We start from the raw sequence: 20097 nt of genomic DNA, 5'->3' as shown, positions 1-20097 counted from the left end.
TTTCAGAATTGTCCACAGTTTATTGTGATCCATACAGTCAAAGGCTTTGGCATAGTCAATAAAGCAGAAATAGATGTTTTTCTGGAACTCTCTTGCTTTTTCCATGATCCAGCGGATGTTGGCAATTTGATCTCTGGTTCCTCTCCCTTTTCTAAAACCAGTTTGAACATCTGGAAGTTCACGGTTCACATATTGCTGAAGCCTGGCTTGGAGAATTTTGAGCATGACTTTACTAGCATGTGAGATGAGTGCAATTGTGCAGTAGTTTGAGCATTCTTTGGCATTGCCTTTCTTTGGGATTGGAATGAAAACTGACCTTTTCCAGTCCTGTGGCCAGTGCTGAGTTTTCCAAATTTGCTGGCATATTGAGTGCAGCACTTTCACAGCATCATCTTTCAGGATTTGGAATAGCTCAACTGGAATTCCATTACCTCCACTAGCTTTGTTCGTAGTGATGCTTTCTAAGGCCCACTTGACTTCACATTCCAGGATGTCTGGCTCTAGATGAGTGATCACACCATCGTGATTATCTGGGTCGTGAAGATCTTTTTTGTACAGTTCTTCTGTGTATTCTTGCCACCTCTTCTTAATATCTTCTGCTTCTGTTAGGTCCATACCATTTCTGTCCTTTATCGAGCCCATTTTTGCATGAAATGTCCCCTTGGTATCTCTAATTTTCTTGAAGAGATCTCTAGTCTTTCTCATTCTGTTGTTTTCCTCTATTTCTTTGCATTGATCACTGAGGAAGGCTTTCTTATCTCTTCTTGCTATTCTTTGGAACTCTGCATTCAGATGCTTATATCTTTCCTTTTCTCCTTTGTTTTTCACTTCTGTTGTTTTCACAGCTATTTGTAAGGCCTCCCCAGATAGCCATTTTGCTTTTTTGCATTTATTTTCCATGGGGACGGTCTTGATCCCTGTCTCCTGTACAATGTCACGAACCTCATTCCATAGTTCATCAGGCACTCTATCTATCAGATCTAGGCCCTTAAATCTATTTCTCACTTTCACTGTATAATCATAAGGGATTTGATTTAGGTCATATCTGAATGGTGTAGTAGTTTTCCCTACTTTCTTCAATTTAAGTCTGAATTTGGTAATAAGGAGTTCATGATCTGAGCCACAGTCAGCTCCTGGTCTTGTTTTTGTTGACTGTATAGAGTTTCTCCATCTTTAGCTGCAAGAAATATAATCAGTCTGATTTCGGTGTTGACCATCTGGTGATGTCCATGTGTAGAGTCTTCTCTTGTGTTTTTGGAGGAGGTTGTTTGCTATGACCAGTGCATTATCCGGCAAAATTCTATTAGTCTTTGCCCTGCTTCATTCCGTATTCCAAGGCCAAATTTGCCTGTTACTCCAGTTGTTTCTTGACTTCCTACTTTTGCATTCCAGTCCCCTATAATGAAAAGGACATCTTTTTTGGGTGTTAGATCTAAAAGGTCTTTATAGAACTGTTCAGCTTCAGCTTCTTCAGCGTTACTGGTTGAGGCATAGACTTGGATTACTGTGATATTGAATGGTTTGCCTTGGAAACGAACAGAGATCATTCTGTCGTTTTTGAGATTGCATTCAAGTACTGCATTTCGGACTCTTTTGTTGACCATGATGACTACTCCATTTCTTCTGAGGGATTCCTGCCTGCAGTAGTAGATATAATGGTCATCTGAGTTAAATTCATCCATTCCAGTCCGTTTTAGTTCGCTGATTCCTAGAATGTCTACATTCACTCTTGCCATCTCTTGTTTTATGTTCTTTTTATTATGTTGTTGGATTGTGTTTGCTAGAATTTTATTAAGGATTTTTGCATTTATGTTCATCAGTGATACTGGCTGCTAGTTTTCTCTTTTTTGGGGCATCTTTGTCTGGTTTCGGTATCAGAGTGATGGTGGCTTTGTAGAGTGAGTTTGGGAGTTTACTTTCTCTGCAGTTTTCTGAAAGAATTTGAGTAGAATAGGTGTTAGCTCTTCTCTAAACTTTTGGTAGAATTCACCTGTCAAGCCATCTGGCCCTGAGCTTCTGTTTGTTGGAAGATTTTTGATTAGAATTTCAATTTCCATGTTTGTGATTGGTTTGTTCCTATTTTGTATTTCTTTCTGGTTCTGTTTTGAAGGGTTATATATACTTTTCTAAGAGTTTGTACTATCTGAAATGCAGTACTTGGGTGCAACCTCAAGAATGCCAGAAAGAGCTCTGTTCATTTTCAAGGCAAACAATTCAATATCACAGTAATACAAGTCTGTGCCTCAACCACTAAGGCCAAAGAAGCTGAAGTTGAATGGTTCTTTGAAGACCTTCTAGAAGTAACACCAAAAAAAGATTTCCTTTTTGTCATAGGGGACTGGAATGAAAACGTAGGAAGTCAAGAGATACCTCGAGTAACTGGCAAGTTTGGCTTTGGAGTACGAAATGAAGCAGGGCAAAGGCTAACAGAATTTTGCCAAGAGAATGCACTGGTTATAGCTAAGACCGGCTTCCAACAACACACGAGATGACTCTCCACATGGACATCACCAGATGGTCAGTACCAAAATCAAATTGATTATATTCTTTGGTTCCAAATTGAGAAAGGAGTACATCAAGGCTGTATATTGTCACCCTGCTTATTTAACTTATATGCAGAGTACATCATGTGAAATGCCAGGGTGAATGAAGCACAAGCTGGAATCAAGATTGCTGGGAGAAATGTCAATAAACTTCAGATTTGCAGATGACACCACCCTTACAGCAGAAAGTGAAGAACTAAAGAGTCTCTTGATGAAACCGAAAGAGGAGAGTGAACAAGCTAGCTTAAAACTCAACATTAAAAAAATAATAAGATCATGGCATCCAGTCCCATCACTTCATGGGAAATAGATGGGGAAACAATGGAAACAGTGACAAACTTAATTTTGGGGGGCTCCAAAATTGATCAGATGGTGACTGCAACCATGAAATTAAAAGATGCTTGCTCCTTGGAAGAAAAGTCATGACCCACGTAGACAGCATATTAAAAATCAGATGCATTTCTTTGCCGACAGAGGTCCATCTAGTCACAGCTATGCTTTTTCCAGTAGTCATGTTTGGATATGAGAGTTGGACTGTAAAGAAAGCTGAGTGCCAAAAAATTGATGCTTTTGAACTGTGGTGTTGGAGAAGACTCTTGAGAGTCCCTTGGACTGCTAGGAGATCCCACCAGTTGATCCTGAACAAAATCAGTCCTGAATATTCATTGGAAGGACTGATGCTGAAGTTGAAACTAATACTTGCCCACCTGATGCAAAGAACCCAGTCACTGAAAAGACCCTAATGCTGGGAAAGATTGAAGGCAGGAGGAGAAGGGTACGACAGAGGATGAAATGGTTGGATGGCATCACCGACTCAATGGACATGAATTTGAGCAATCTCTGGGAGTTGGTGATGGACATAGAAGCCGGGTGTGCTAAAGTCTATGGGGTTGCAAAGAGTTGGACCGGATTGAACAAATGAACTGAACTTGAAAAATTTGTTCATTTCTTCCAGGTTACCCATTATATTAACATATAGATGCTGATAGTAATCTTTTATGATCCTTTTGTATTTCTGTGTTGTAATTTTACCTTTTTCATTTATAATTTTAATGATTTGAGTCTTCTTTCTGTTTTTCTTGATGAGTCTGGCTAACCATTTATCAATTTCAATTATCTTCTCAAAGAGCCAGCTTTTAGTCTTATTGATCTTTGCTATCGTCTCCTTCATTTCTTTTTGATTTATTTCTCCTCTGATCTTTATGATTTCTTTCCTTCTAACTGAGTTTTTTTCATTCTTCTTTTTCTAGTTGCTTTAGGTGTAAGGTTAGGTTGTTTGTTTGATGTCTCTCTTGTTTCTTGAAGTAGGCTTGTATTGCTATAAACTTCCCTCTAGCACTGCTTTTGTTTCATCCCATAGGTTTTGAGTTGTTGTGTTTTCAGTATCATTTTTTTCTAGGCCTACTATGATTTTATTTATTTCTTCAGTGACGTGTTGGTTATTCAAAAGCATATCGTTTAGCCTCCATATGTTTATGCTTTTCCTAGTTTTTTTTTTTTTTTCCTGTAGTTGATATCTAGTCTTATAGTGTTGTGGTCAGAAAAAAATGCTTGAGATGATTTTGATAGCTTATGGTGAATGATGTTGGATCCATGATATCTGAAGAAGATTTAACTTCAGAACCAAGGACCAAGCTTGATCACTCAGAGCTTTTGTTTGCAGAAGTTTTATTACAGTGAGAAAGGACAGAGAAAGCTTCTGAGACTGACATCAGGAAGGGGATGGAGAGTGCCCCACTCACTAGGCTTGTCAAGGCCTTACACATTTTTACCAGACTCATCTCCACAACATAAACCTTAAATTAACAAGCTTAGAAGTAACAATAGAAAAGTCTTGCCAGACCCACTCCCACAACTAGGTTTTAAGATAACAAGATTAGTCAGAAGGTTCTTGATAAGAAGGAGAAGGTGTCCTGGAGCAAGATACATTGTTGTTATATAATCATTAGTACAGAGTTTAAGGAAAAACATACCCTTGAGCAAGATGAGTTGTTTTGTTTAGATCTGGGCTTAAACAAAGTTAGTCTTAAAGACTGTTGTTGTAACAACTCAGAGTTTAAGATAAAAAGTCTTATGTTACTAAGACAAAGCAGTGTAGAAAAGAAAAACTTTCTCCTCCTTGAGGGCCCTGGACCCCTTCCTCCTTCTCAGGAGCCCCAGACTCCTTATCAACCTACCAAAGAAATAACTCTCTCAATTCCAGTTTTTATTTTTTTTAAACCAAGGTTTGATTTATGGCCCAAGATGTATTCTATCTTGGAGAATGTTGCATGTGCACTTGAGGAAAAAGTGAAATTGTTCTATTGTTTTTGGATGAAATGCCCTGTAGATACCAATTAGGTCCAACTGGTCCAGTGTATTGTTTAAAGCTTGTTTTTCCCTATTTTCTGCCTATGATCTGTCCATTGGTGTGAGAGGAGTATTAAAGTCCCCCACTATTACTGTGTTACTGTTGATTTCCCCTTTAATAATTAGTTGTTAGCATCTGCCATATGTATTTAGGTGCTCCTATGTGCATATATGTTTGTAATTGTTACATTTTCTTCTTGGATTGATCCCTTGATTATTATGTAGTGTCTTTTGTCTCTTGTAACAGTCTTTATTTTAAAGTCTATTTTATCTGAGTATTGCTACTCCTGCTATCTTTTGATTTCCTATTTCATGGAATATCTTTTTCCAGCCCTTCACTTTCAGTCTGTGTTTATCCCTGGGTCTGAGGTGGGTCTCTTGTAGACAGCATATATAGTAGTCTTATTTTTGTATTTGCTCAGCCATCTGTTGTCTTTTGGCTAGAACACTTAGCCCATTTACATTTAAGGTAATTATTAATATGTATGATCCTGTTACTATTTACTTTATTGTTTTGGGTTTGTTTTTTAGGCCTTTTCTTTTTGTGTTTCCTATCTAGAGAAGTTCCTTTAGCATTTGTTGAAGAGCTGGTTTGGTGGTGCTGAATTCTCTTAACTTTAGCTTGTCTATAAAGCTTTTGATTTCTTCTTCGAATCTGAATGAGATCCTTGCTGAATAGAGTAATCTTGGTTGTAGATTATTCCCTTTCATCACTTTAAGTATACCCTGCTATTCCCTTCTGGCCTGCAGAGTTTCTGTTGAAAAATCAGCTGTTAGTCTTATGGGTATCCCCATATGTTATTTGTTGCTTTTCCCTTGCTGCTTTTAATATTTGTTCTTTGTGTTTAATTTTTGTTAGTTCGATTAATATGGGTCTTGGCATGTTTCTCCTTGGGTTTAACCTGTATGGTGGAGAAGGAAATGGCAACCCACTCCAGTACTCTTGCCTGGAAAATTCCATGGATGGAGGAGCCTGGTAGGCTACAGTTCATGGCGTTGCAAAGAGTCAGACACGACTTCACTTTCACTTTCACTTATCCTGTATGGAACTCTCTGGGCTTTCCGGACTTGGGTGGCTATATCCTTTCCCATTTTAGGGATGTTTTCAACTAAAATATCCTTAAATATTTTCTCTTGCCCTTTCCTTTTGTCTTCTTCTGGGACCCCTATGATTCGAATATTGGGGTGCTAAATGTTGTCCCAGAAGTCCCAGATTATCCTCATTTCTTTTTTATTATTTTTTCTTTAATGCCGTGTTCAGTGATGTGTTTTGGGGTGTCTATGGGATCAGTATGGCTTTGGGCAGCCTGTCTGCTAATGTTCCAGGGTTGTGCCCCTCTTTTGCTGAAGGATTGGCATGAGGTGTCCAGCACTGGAACTTGCTGGGTTTTAGGTGGGGCTTGGTCTTAGTGTTGAGATGGAGGCCTTTGGGAGGGCTCTCACCTATTCATGTCCATGGGGTCAGGAGTTTTGGTGATCCAAAGTCCCAGGAGTCAAGTCTCCTGCATCTGGGATTCAGGTCCGATCCCTTACAATAGCATCAAGATTTCACAGTCCACATAGCACAGAAGACAAAATGCCTAGACTAATGGTGAAACAGCTCTCAACAGCCAAGAACACCCAAAGAGATTCACACACTGACATAGGAAAAAGGAGAAGAAAGATGAAGAAAAGGGGGTGAAGAAAGGCTATGAAGAAGAGTCAAAAGACAGCACTCAAGCTAATAATCAACCCCCTAAGTGAAAATTGATACTAAAAATTAGACTCTTAAAGATACAAAATTAAAAACAAAAAATAAAAAAACAAAAGTCAGAAACATGGAATTTATTTTAAAAATGGAGAGTTTTTTTATGGAATAAGTAGGTTATAAAAATAAAAACTAAAGAATTAATAAATAACCATATTAAGGACAATATGATAAAATACTTTTTTAAAAGGGGGGAAAAAACATATATATATATAGAGAGAGAGTGGTACTGAGAGGAATGTCCAAATGATTCTTCCATTTTCCTGCTCCAGTTGATTTGCCTACCCAGAAAGTCCTCCAGTATTTCTAGAAAGGTCTTGACCTGTTGTGGGCATCTTCCCTTGCTCCAGTTTGTACTTGTTCTCAAAATCTACAGTTGCCTCTAAAGCTTATGGTCTCAGGCTTAGAGTGGAAATGTAAACCATTGCACCTGCCACTGCCAGGGCAGTTTCTCCCTCTTCCCTTTGCTTATACAGCCACTGGAGTTCTGCTTTAGTTTGGAGCCCACCTCTCCTTATAAGGTGCCTTACCTCTGGAAAAGGTCAGTTTTCATTCTGATCCCAAAGAAGGGCAATGCCAAAGAATGTTCCAGCTAGTGTACTTTTGAGCTCATTTCACATACTAGCAAGGTAATGCTCAAAATCCTTCAAGCTAGGCTTCAATAGTATGTGAACTGAGAATTTCCATATGTAAAGGTTGGATTTAGAAAAGGCAGAGGGACCAGAGATCAGATTACCAACATCCACTGGATCATAGAGAAAGCAAGGGAATCCCAGAAAAACATCTACTTCTGTTTTATTGACTCTGCAAAAAACCTTTGACCTTGTGGATCATAACAAACTGTGGAAAATTCTCAAAGAGATGGGAGTGCTGGACCACCTTACCTACCTCCTGAGAAACCTTTATGCAGTTAGAACTGGAACATGGAACAATGGACTGGTTCAAAATTGGGAAAGTAGTATGTCAAGGCTATGTTTTGTCACCCTGCTTATTTAACTTATATACAGAATATATCATGTAAAATGCTGGGCTAGGTGAATCACAAATTGGAATCAAGGTTGCTGGGAGAAATATCAGCAACCTTAGATATGCAGATGATACTATCCCAATGGCAGAAAATGAAGAGGAACTAAAGAACCTCTTGATGAAGGTGAAAAAGGAGAGTGAAAAAGCTGGCTTAACACTAACATTAAAAAAACTGAGATCATGGCATTCGGTCTCATCACTTCATGGGAAATAGGTGGACAAAAAATGGAAATAGTGACAGACTTTATTTCCTTGGCTCCAAAATCACTGTGGACGGTGACTGCAGCTATGAAATTAAAAGACGCTTGCTCCTTGGAAGAAAAGCTATGACAAACCTAGACAGCATATTAAGTATAGTCAAAGGTATGGTTTTTTCAGCAGCCATGTAAAGATGTGGAATTGGACTGTAAGGAAGGCTGAATGCCAAAGAATTGATGCTTTCAAACTGTGGTACTGGAGAACACTCTTGAGAATCCTGTGGACAGCAAGGAGATCAAACCAGCCAATCCTAAAGAAAATCAACCCTGAATATCCCTTGGAAGGGCCGAAGCTGAAGCTGAAGCTCTAAGATTTTGGCCACCTGATGTGAAGAGCTGACTCATTGGAAAAGACCCTGATGCTGGGAAGGATTGAGGACAGGAGAAGGGAGCCACAGAATGAAATTGTTGGATGGCATTACTGAATCAATGGACGTGAGTTTGAGCAAATTCCGGGAGACAATGAAGGACAGGGAAGCCTGGCATGCTGCAGACCATGGGGCTGCAAAGAGTAGGACATGACTTAGCGACTGAACAAAAACTGCTTGTAAGTCTGTCTCCAGTGTCTGTCCACCTAGAAACGAGGGTGTGAAAATAGGAGCTTGTTAGGGCTCACTTGCTCAGTTGTGCTGGGATGGGGGAGGGGTACAGCAGATGTTGTTAGGGTGTGTGAGGAGTGCTCACCACAGCTAGTCCTTGCTTGGTCCCTGTGGGAGGTCCCCAGTCTGAGGCAAGTTGTGCACCTTCCCGGGGGAGTTGGTCCTGGTCCTTGGCAGAGTCGTGCTGCTCAGGCTCCCAGGAAGATGTGGGTAGCAACCCTTAGCCGCTCACAACTTGGTGGTAGTTGCAGTCTCTGGGGTCGGGACCTTATTGGCCCTCTACCTTCCACTTCTAGCGTTTGCCTCTCTGCCTCTGGGGCCATAGACCACTGCCATCTTGCCCCCATTTGGCATTCACTAGGATTGTGTCCTTTTTTCTGTGAGCGTGCAGAGCTAGAGCGAAGCATTAGTCTTCCCATGGGAATGATCTTTTGCTTCTCTGGCATTTTCCCAGGTCTGCCTCTGCCGTGTCATGTTAGTGCCCCCAGAGTATCTTCATGGCAGTCAACCCTGATCCTTTCCCTGAGGACCAAACCCCAAGGGCTGAGCCTCTGCACCCAGCCCCTACTCAAATGCTGGGAGATGCGAGTGTGAGCTGCTTCTTGGCTGGGAAGTGCCAACCAGTGCAATCTCTATGGTGAATTTTCTCCAGTTTGCCTTCAGAGCACCTGGCTTGCTGTGTTCCCCTCTGAGGTTCTGAAGCTTCCCCCTGACCCCACCTGTGAGGGGGTTTCCTAGTGTGCAGAAACTTTTCCTCCTTCATAACTGCCCTCCCAGGGGCTCAGGTCCTCGCCCGGAACTCCTTTGTCTCCCTTTTTGTTTTTATCTTTTGCCCTACTTTCTGAGGAGATTGGTTTGCCTTTCTGAAACTCTGGGGTTCTCTGTCCGCATTCAGAAGATGTTCTGTGGGAACTGTTCCACGTGCAGATGAGTTTTTTGATATATTTGTGGGGGAGAAGGTCATCTCCCTGTCCTATTCCTCTGCCATGTTAAAGGTTCCTCCTCTGAGTTTTCTTAAATCTCATTAAGTTTTTTCACAATAGCTACTTTGAATTCTCTATCAGTTAGATTGAAATATTCTGTGACTTTAAGTTTGGTTTCTGGAGATTTGTCGTTTTCTTTTTGTGGTTTAGTATTACTATGGTTCTTCATGGTGCTTGATGAAGTGCTCCTCTGCTGGTGCATTTAAATAACAGGTTAAACGTGAGAGTGCTTTCTTTTGTTGTCTGTTAGGTGGCACTATTGACTTCTGTCCCTCTTGACTTCCCTGGTGGCTCAGATGGTAAAGTGTCTGCCTATAATGCAAGAGACCTGGGTTCAATCCCTATGTCGGGAAGATCTTCTGGAGAAGGAAATGGTAACCCACTCCAGTATTCTTGCCTGGAAAATCCCTTGGACAGAGGAGCTTGGTGGGCTACAGTCCATGGGGTCGCACAGAGTCGGACACGACTGAGTGCCTTCCCTTTCACTTTCAGGTGACACTGTAGCACAGGTTTCGGTTTCTCTTGGCTGTGCTGCTTCTGCTATATTTGAGAATTGGCGCTTTCTGTGCTTTGTAAGAGGTATGGCTCTGTGCCTTCTTTGGCTCTTCTTGTGCCTCTGGATTAGCTGCTGCTTTGCTTCTGTTGGAGCTGCTGTGTCATGGGGATGGTGGGCTTTCCCTCGTGTCTGGGATCCCCTGAGACATAGGCTCTGCTCTGGGAGGAGGATGATAATTGGAGGGGAGCAGGGTTGTACAGTCACCTCCACCATGTTGGGTGTTGTAAGTGTCTTGGGCTCTGCCATTGCAGACTGTGGGGCAGGTCTTTGGGTATGTCAGCCGCTGGAGGGACAGAGTCCTAGGCCCCACTGCTACTGCTTCCCAGTTGCCTGTGCCCACAGGTGCTCCCATATTCAGGACACCAAAGTCATGTGTGCTGCTTCCCGTGCTGCTGGGGTTTCTGAAGCTGTGGACTCAGCCGTACATAAGGCTGGGATTGCAGGCACGGACTCCACTGTTCCTTTGGTTCTGCCTCTTTCATATGTTCCAGTACACCCACCAGTAGATGTATGCAGCTGCTGCTGCTGCTAAGTTGCTTCAGTCGTGTCTGACCCTGTGCGACCCCATGGACGGCAGCCCACCAGGCTCCTCCGCCCATGGGATTTTCCAGGCAAGAGTACTGGAGTGGGTTGCCATGGCCTTCTCCAATAGATGTATAGATATGTGGAATTCTCCAGTGACCTATTGAGTTGGGCACAGATATACTTCTGCTGAGTTGTGGATGTTTTGCAGGTTGTAGATTGAAGGGGAGAAACAAAGGTAACCTTGTTTCTGACAGCATTCCTATGAGGTTTAAAGACCTGAAGACCCCACACCCTATCCATCCTCTCCCTTCCTGACACCAGGACCCACACTCCACTTATTCTGACTTTCTTCGGTGGTAATACTGGAAAACAGAAATGTATAGATGTGACACAGGTCAAAGATGTTAAGAACATGTTATAATGATCTCATAAACCAGACCTTGGCAGTATAAAATAGTAAATACTCAATTGGTTGCGTTGAATTAGACCATACCATTAAAGGCCTTCTGTCTTTATGTACAGTTAATGAAAGATGAGTAGCAACAAAGAACTAGGTTGTTTTCTCATTTTTATATTACTGATATTGACATTTACTATAAGTGTCAATTTTTTTATAGTGTACATTATAATTTTCATATTATTTAGGTATGTTTTAAGTGTTTAACCTCATTATTTTTGACCTAGAAAAAATATTTTTCTATTATAGGAAGCTGTTTATGTTATGTTACATAATAAAAAAACAGGTTTTCAGCTTTGGTTGGAACTAGGGCAAAGAACCTCTAGTTGAGAGATTTTATGCCTTAAAATTTTTTTTCTTTTAGCAAATTAATAAAATATTTAATTTTCATTAAAATATTGATATACTTTTTTCTTTTCCAGAGAGTAATGCCTTCTAGCTTTTTCTTGCTGCTGCGATTTTTCTTGAGAATTGATGGGGTCCTTATTAGAATGAATGACACAAGACTTTACCATGAGGTATCTCTTCTTCTTTAGTGAATATACTAGTTAATATTGGGCTTGTTCATGTTGTTACATACATTGTCAGTCTGAGAGTTTGAAATTCAACAGTGCTTTATATTATATGGTTATCCATCTAACCTTTAAGATTGAGTGTTTCACATTCACTGTTGACTGCACAGTTATCAAAACATTACAGCTTCTTTTCCAAAAGTTCTAGTAGCTGAAAATGTTTTTCTAAAAGACATTTCCATTAAGGGGAGCCTAATGCTTTTTTAAAAGAACTGTATTTACTCTGTTTAAGAAAACTATCCCTTAACTCTTACTTTTTTTAATAGTATGTGTTGTTTATGTGATGTCCTGATATTAGAAATATTAATCACATAGCCTCCAGAAATTTGTGTCATCCCATCATTTTAATAGTTGTTTTAATGCTTGGAAATTCTGTGTTCTATTTCAAGGAATTGTTAACCTACAAGATTCTTAAAAATAAGTGAAGAAAGTATAGGGAGGCTTAATTGAGTAATAAAAATTCTTCTAGTAGCTTATAGCAGCCTATCCTTTTTTAACGAATTTTTGACATCAGATTTGTGATCATACAGAATGATAAATAAAAGAAGAGACCACCAGAATGACAAATGAGAGAAGAGTATCAGTATCAGTCACGGTAGTTGTAGTAATAGTTAACTTTTCTAACAATCCTATAAAATAAATATTATTATCTCTGCTTTATAGCTGAGGCAACTAAGGCAAAGAGAAATTAACTAAATTGCCTGTTATACAATTAATAGGGCTTCTCTGATAGCTCAGTTGGTAAAGAATCCATGTCCAATGCAGAGACCCCAGTTCTATTCGTGGGTTGAGAAGATCCGCTGGAGAAGGGATAGGCTACCCACTCCTGTATACTTGGGCTTCCCTTGTGGCTCAGCTGGTAAAGAATCTGCCTGCGATGTGGGAGACCTGGGTTCCATCCCTGGGTTGGGAAGATCCCCTGGAGAAGGGAAAGGCTACCCACTCCAGTATTCTGGCCTGGAGAATTCCACGGACTATACAGTCCATGGGGTTGCAAAGAGTCGAATGTGACTTTCACTTTTTTTCATACAAGTAACAGGTGGCAGAACTGGGATTTGAACCCAGTAAGATAGAATTGGATTGGTATTTTCCTTTTTTTTTTTTTTTTAACAGCCACACTGTGTGGCCTCTGGGATAGCTCCCCAACCAAGGATTGAAACCCCCACCCTGGCTACCTTCAGTGGTAGAAGCTTGGAGTCTTAACAACTAGATCACCAGGAAAGTTCCTGGATCTTTTTCTTTTCAAAAGTGATAGCAAAGTACTAAAAATAGGCTACATTTTACTCCCTCAGAAAAAAATGAAATTTGCATTTTTAGAAATGCTTGCACTTTAGCTCAGAAATGTTGATTTCTTTTCAGGGTTTATCCTCAAAAAGATTCTTATATACAGTAACCCACAAATTTTAATTAGGCAGATGTATAGAGTTGTGTGTTGTGTGTGTGTGTATATATATATATATATGTATTCATGGAAATGCTATTGTTTGTAACAGTTCAAGGATCTTCCAGGCAAGAATACTGGAGTGGGTTGCCATTTCCTTCTTCAGGGGATCTTCCCGACCCAGGGATCGAACCCGGGCCTCTGGCATTCTAGTCAGACGCTTTACCGTCTGAGCTACCAGGGAAGCCCCAAAGGAAAGAAGGAAAGTGCTTTAATAACCATTGAATGAGTATTGATTAAATGGCCATTCATATCCTGTTAACCTGCAACAAATAGACTGCCAGATATTTCTCCAGCAAAATTGGATTTATTCAGGATCAGCAGCAAATTGCAGTTTGGGATCTGTAACCATGGTGAGCCATGTGCAAGTCCCTGCATGGCAAGGGAAGGAGAATACTTGTATAGACTGGAAAAGGAAGGTGAGAGGGCTGTAGGAAACAGAGTCCATGGTTTTCCATTGGATGATTCCTTGCCAGAAACTAAGAGGAGTCTTTCTTTTTTTTGTGGGGCTTTGCTATGGTTGCAGGATGTGAGAGCTTCCCGTTTTAGTCTCCAAACTGTATTTAATTGAGGTTTCTATTTTTAATTTTTACAATTCATATAGTAGAAAATATATAACCATTAGAATTAGTGGTTGATTTGAAGAGATGTACAAATTAATATTGACTTTTAAGGTGCAAGTATGAATATAAGATTTTCTGTAGAGATTTCTAAATGTTGAGGATAGTGTTATCTATAGAAGTTGTGATTATTGATAATTTATACTCTTATGTTTATATTATTTGATTTTTTTTACAATGAGCATCAATCTTTTTGTTGATATAGAAGATTGAAACTTTCAGGGAATGTAATCTTGTGATTTTTTTCTCTTATTAAATAATGTTTTACCAAAAACCAAATTGTAATAAATTGCTTTCTAAAACCTCCCTTTAAAACGTCTTAAATGGGAAAATTGAAGTATAGAAAAAGTGACTATAAATAAGCGATTTAACAAATTTTTAGAAATAGGAAAGAATAAAACTTGTTTAAGCTTTTTTTTTTTTTTTTTGAATATAAGGGTAGCCACAGTTATGTAGGTAGATGCTAGTATAACTTAAGGAAAAGGTGTGGTTCTAAACTTGACATGATATTTAAATCTCTTACATATTTCATTACAAATATATACATTTTCTTTCAGAGTAAAACCTTTGCTTATGTTTCTCTTACATGACAATTATTAAATATGTTTACATATATATATATCTGATATTACTGTAGTTTATATAGATTGGAATTAATAATTCAGAATTCTTGAATTAGTTATCTCACTGTAGAATTAGATGGTCTCATCAGACTTAATGCTACTTTTACAATCTGTTCTTAAATGCAGGCAATTCTATTTAATAGAAAGGATTTTGTAAATCAATATAAATGAATTTATTGCGATTTTTTATTTTTAAATATAGGCTGACAAGACCTACATGTTACGAGAATATACATCACGAGAGAGCAAAATTGCTAATTTAATGGTACAGTATTTAAATATCAATTTTTAAAAGTTAAGTTTTAATGTTTTACTTTAGGTATGGTATCCTCCCATGTCCCACCCATCTACCAAACCTGTATCCCTAAATCCATTCATTTACCTAATAGGTAGGTAAATCCTGCTGAAGTGTATTTTTTCTGGTAGTCACCTCAATTACAGTTAGAGTTGTTAGGTATATTAGTCATCATCCAACCCAGTTTCCACTTGTATTCTGGAAAAACTGAGAGCCAGAGGTGTGACTTACTGTAGCTCTTACAACTGGTTCGTGGTGGACCTGCAATAGGATGTTCTTTCCAGTACTTATTTTGGGGGACATAATACCCCCCTCCTTTTTTTGCTCCCCTGGAGTTTGTAAAGGGCTTTTGCAAGTCTATAGGAGTTAATAATGGCTTGTTTAAAAAGTGATACCTTCCTGCTAAGTTGATATTTTTAAATTCACCCTTAGTGCTTATTTCTATCTGTATGTATTGGGTTGGCCAAAAGGTTTGTTTGAGTTTTGATGTTAAGATATTATGGAAAAATCTGAATAAACCTTTCAGCCAACCAAATAGAATATATGAGTTAGAAAAGTTACTTAGAGTCTATTGGAGACTACATGTTGGCATCTAACTGAAGACTGGTGCTTTCAGGATACAAAAGTAACAGGAAAAGGGAATTGGAATAAGATGTATTGAATTCTTAGAACATTTAATGGTGCATTATTAAAAGACATCTCCCTATGATTTTTGAGGAAACCCTCTAGTAACAGACTAAATGAGTCAGTAACAAGAGATATTATTAGGAGTATCTAATGATGTTCCTTATATATATATATATATATATATATATATATATATATATAGTACCTCATTTTAAAATTGCCATGCTTTAGGAATGCTTGAACCAAAGCATTTCCAAAATTATCATTGTAGTAACTTCATATATACTAATATGATTTATGTATTTCCTAGCATGTTTCACCTTCCCTCTTCACGGAACCTAATGAAATATCACAGTATTTACCGATAAAGGAGGCAGTTTGTGAGAAGCTAATATTTCCAGAAAGAATTGATCCTAACCCTGCAGACTCAAAAGAATGTACACCTGTGGAATAGAATGTGTTATAACATATACTTACTGTGGAATCTGATTGGCTCTTTGGAGGGGGGTATTTTTATTTTGAGAATTAATTGCCTTGTCTATGTGCAGATTTTCTGTAACCTTAAAGGAAAAGAAAAAATAAAGGATTGTTGCAGGCAGATTCCACTCAACTGCTGTTTGTACCCTGTCTTCAAATTCATATTCCAGGAATTTATATTCTCTGGAATTAAGTTCAGATTTCTAAATTGTAATGAAGCAGAGTCTCACTAAGAAGAAGGTGATGTGTGTATGTCTCTGAAGGAGTGAGCACAACCTGCATCTATCATGAAACGCTATCTTCTACCATGAGGAGAAGTTGTTTTAAATCACTCAATCATCGCACCTTGTGGCTTTCATTGGATTCCTAATCATGCACATTGATACAGTTTAGTGGCTCTTTACCTTGTTTTTTACCTCCTAGGAAATTGATCTGTGCCCAGGAATTAAAAAAAAAAAAAATTACCCCTTAAATTTTAAATTGGCTTTTGAAATTTAAAGGAAGATACAGAACCAAATAAACTATATTTTTGGATAACGTAAGGTGTTATGTCAATGAAAACACATGAACGTGGTTTGCCACTAACAGCTAGGGTGTTAGAGCTGTCTCCTTCCATCTTTAGGTGCTTTTTCTGTATTTGTTACTATTTGTACTGACATGTATTTTACTTCCATCTTCCATTGGATATTGAATTTGATATTGGTCCTAAAAAGTTTGAATTAAAGTGGATTATTTTAAGCAAACATTACATCAAACCCTAAAACAATCAGATTAATTTTCTGCTTAAAATATTTGAAGGATAGCTGTGAAGGACGAGGAGGCTTATTTTAAAGTCTGAAAGCCAGTTTTTCGTTTTTTTTAAGATTCATGTTTTTAAAATTACAGGGGATCCAGGAAAGTGTAATTAATTAGGACAAAACCTCAGTAGTACGGAAAGTACACAGAGGTAAATTAAAAATCCATTTGGTTATTTTGATGACCTTTAAATATTTTATATTCTTTTCTGCCTTTCTAAATGATCTCCATAAAGTAGAAAGTAGTTATAAAGCACCAAGTAAGAAATTATTTTAAATGGATTTTTAAAAATATTTTATTTATAGGGCAGGGGAAAAGAATTACCCTCCCCCCGACTTTTTCTAGTTTGAAATGTCTATTGTACATATTTCCACTTGATGCATAAGTCATTAAAGAAGAATATTTAATTTTAAGTATTAGAAAAACTCTTCAGGTATTGGCCTGAAGATAAATTTTAGTGAAACAAATACAATTGGATATTCATCATTGCTCAGACTCTGGTGTAGTGTTGTGTGTATTTTTTTTTTTTTTTTTTTGCTTATTTTATTAGCTAAATTTAGTCACAGATAATTTGTGTATTTGTGTTCTGCTTCATCAATCTTCAAGGTGTAAAAGAATCAGGATTTTTTTGGCTATAAGAAAACACATGACATACTCACTGTATATTAAATATATCTGTACTTAGTGTTTCCTCCGAGGACAGAAAAGTGTATGTTTTGTACTCTGCTTTCTGTTTATTTGCCATGCAGATTTGAATAGAACAGACTCTTTTAACTATAAAAATTATAAAAAATGGAAAGCGTAAGAATATTCATGAGTTGAATTAGTTGAGGTTTCTGGGTAACAACATATTATACATATATTTTTAACTTAATTCAGATATCTTAGTCACAAAATAAGTCTTAGATTACTTATTTTGAGAATCCATTATTAAAAATTGTAGAATTGATCTTTTTATAGAGGGTGGAAGGTGGGTAGGATGAGGTGAATGGATAAACTTATAAAAACCTCACTAGCTTATTCCTTGGAGAATACCAAGAAAACTTGTATTTGCCCATTGCTTAACAAGACCAATACCATTTTATATTTATTGTTCCAAGTGTCTTTTTGTAAGAGGAGAATAAACAATAAGTAATTGCTGATCTGTGTTTTGCTATTTCATTTGATTTGATTTTTCTTGAAACTTAATTAAAAATGGTTTGGTGTACCTTTCTTGTTTGTGCTTTATATATATATTTTTAAATATTTATTTATTTGACTGCGTTGGGTCTTAGTTCTGTGGCACTTGGGCTTCAGAGTGTGTGGGCTTTAGTAGCTGTGGCATGCGGCCTTAGTAGCTCTAAGACCTGTGAGGTCTCAGTTTCTCGACCAGGGATCAAACCTGTCTGTGGCTCCCGCAATGCAAGGCAGAGTCTTAACCACTAGATCACCAGGGAAGTACCATGCTATAAATGTTTGTGGTAATGTATCATTCCATTTCAAGTACTATATGTCCTATATGGTGCTAGATACAGGGATCACAATAATGAAGAAGATACTCAGTCAGCCCTCTGCTGGTTCGACATCTGCAGATACAGCCAACCATGGATCAAAAATACTGAAAAAGAATTTCCAAAAAGCAAACCTTGAATTTGTTGTGTACCTGCCAGCTATTTACGTAGCATTTACGTTGTACTTAAAACTATCTACATAGCCTTTACATATTATAAGTATTTAGAGATGACTTAAAGTGTATGGGAAGATATGTGTAGGTTATATGTAAATACACCATTTTGGAGTATGAAGTCAAATGGGCCTTAGGAAGCATCACTACAAACAAAGCTAGTGGAGGTGATAGAATTCAGTTGAGCTATTCCAAATCCTGAAAGATGATGCTGTGAAAGTGCTGCACTCAATATGTCAGCAAATTTGGAAAACTCAGCACTGGCCACAGGACTGGAAAAGGTCAGTTTTCATTCCAATCCCAAAGAAAGGCAATGCCAAAGAACACTCAAACTACCACACAGTTGCACTCATCTCACACTTTAGTAAAGTCATGCTCAAAATTCTCCAAGCCAGGCTTCAGCAATACATGAACCGTGAACTTCCAGATGTTCAAGCTTTAGAAAAAGCAGAGGAACCAGAGATCAAATTGCCAACATCCGCTGGATCATGGAAAAAGCAAGAGAGTTGCAGAAAAACATCTATTTCTGCTTTATTGACTATGCCAAAGCCTTTGACTGTGTGGGTCACAATAAACTGGAAAATTCTGAAAGAGATGGGAATACCAGACCACCTGATCTGCCTCTTGAGAAATCTGTATGCAGGTCAGGAAGCAACAGTTAGAACTGGACATGGAACAACAGACTGGTTCCAAATAGGAAAAGGAGTACGCTAAGGCTGTATATTGTCACCCTGCTTATTTAACTTATATGCAGAGTACATCATGAGAAATGCTGAGCTGGATGAAGCACAAGCTGGAATCAAGATTGCCAGGAGAAATATCAATAACCTCAGATATGCAGATGATACCACCCTCATGGCAGAAAGTGAAGAAGAGCTAAAGAGCCTCTTGATGAAAGTGAAAGAGGGGAGTGAAAAAGCTGGCTTAAAGCTCAACATTCAGAAAACTAAGATCATGGCATCTGGTGTCATCACTTCATGGCAAATAGATGGGGAAACAGTGTCAGACTTTGTTTTTCTGGGCTCCAAAATCACTGCACATGGTGATAACAGCCATGAAATTAAAAGATGCTTACTCCTTGGAAGGAAAGTTATGACCAACCTAGACAGCATATTAAAAAACAGAAAAAAAAAAAAAAAGGCAGAGACATTACTTTGCCAACAAAGGTCCATCTAGTCAAGGCTATGGTTTTTCCAGCAGTCATGTATGGATGTGAGAGTTGGACTATGAGGAAAGCTGTGCACCAAAGAATTGATGCTTTTGAAGTGTGGTGTTGGAGAAGACTCTTGAGAATCCCTTGGACTGCAAGGAGATCAAACCATTCTAAAGGAGATCAGTCTTGGGTGTTCATTGGAAGGACTGATGCTGAAGCTGAAGCTCCAGTACTTTGGCCACCTGATGAGAAAAGCTGACTCATTGGAAAATGCCGTGATGCTGGGAAAAATTGAAGGCAGGTGGTGAGGGGGACAGAGGATGAGATGGCTGGATGGCATCACCAACCCAATGGACATGAGTTTGGGTAAACTCCGGGAGTTGGTGATGGACAGGGAAGCCTGGCCTGCTGCAATTCACGGGGTCGCAAAGAGTTGGACACAACTAAATGACTGAACTAAACACCATTTTGTATAAGGGACTTGAACCATCCTCTGATGTTGGTAGGGGGAAGGAGGCCTGGAATCAATCCTCTGGATACCAAGGGATGACTGTGCTGCTTATGTCTTCATGGAGTTAAAGACTAATGGAGGAGACAAAAATAATTATAAATTTTAGTAATTTCAATGATGGAAATAATACTGTTTTAAGAGATTGACAAAATCACCTTTGGTGTAGAGGTAGAGTTCTACCTGGAAGAGAATGTAGAAAGCCTCAAGGGAATGCCAGTTCTACCTGGAAGAGGATGTAGAAAGCCTCAAGGGAATGCCAGTTCTACCTGGAAGAGGAT

General features: G+C 38.6%; 1 protein-coding gene across 3 annotated transcripts in view; it reads left to right on the top strand.

Moving 5' to 3' along the window:
- The window catches only part of TIPRL (TOR signaling pathway regulator), a 70957-nt gene extending 53258 nt beyond the window's left edge, over nt 1–17699 (top strand). For all 3 annotated transcript variants that reach the window (XM_027526279.1, XM_027526289.1, XM_027526300.1), the window contains 3 exons: nt 11465–11560; nt 14501–14563; nt 15531–17699. In XM_027526279.1, the coding sequence (XP_027382080.1) occupies nt 11465–11560; nt 14501–14563; nt 15531–15674 (303 nt within the window). In that variant the 3' untranslated portion in view covers nt 15675–17699. The remainder of the gene's footprint in view (nt 1–11464; nt 11561–14500; nt 14564–15530) is intronic.
- Nucleotides 17700–20097: the final 2398 nt, after the last annotated feature.

This window comes from Bos indicus x Bos taurus, chromosome 3, assembly GCF_003369695.1.
Source record: "Bos indicus x Bos taurus breed Angus x Brahman F1 hybrid chromosome 3, Bos_hybrid_MaternalHap_v2.0, whole genome shotgun sequence".
Lineage (NCBI taxonomy): Eukaryota > Metazoa > Chordata > Mammalia > Artiodactyla > Bovidae > Bos > Bos indicus x Bos taurus.
Note: the sequence above shows the minus strand (reverse complement) of the source record. Positions and strands in the feature narration are given on the sequence as shown.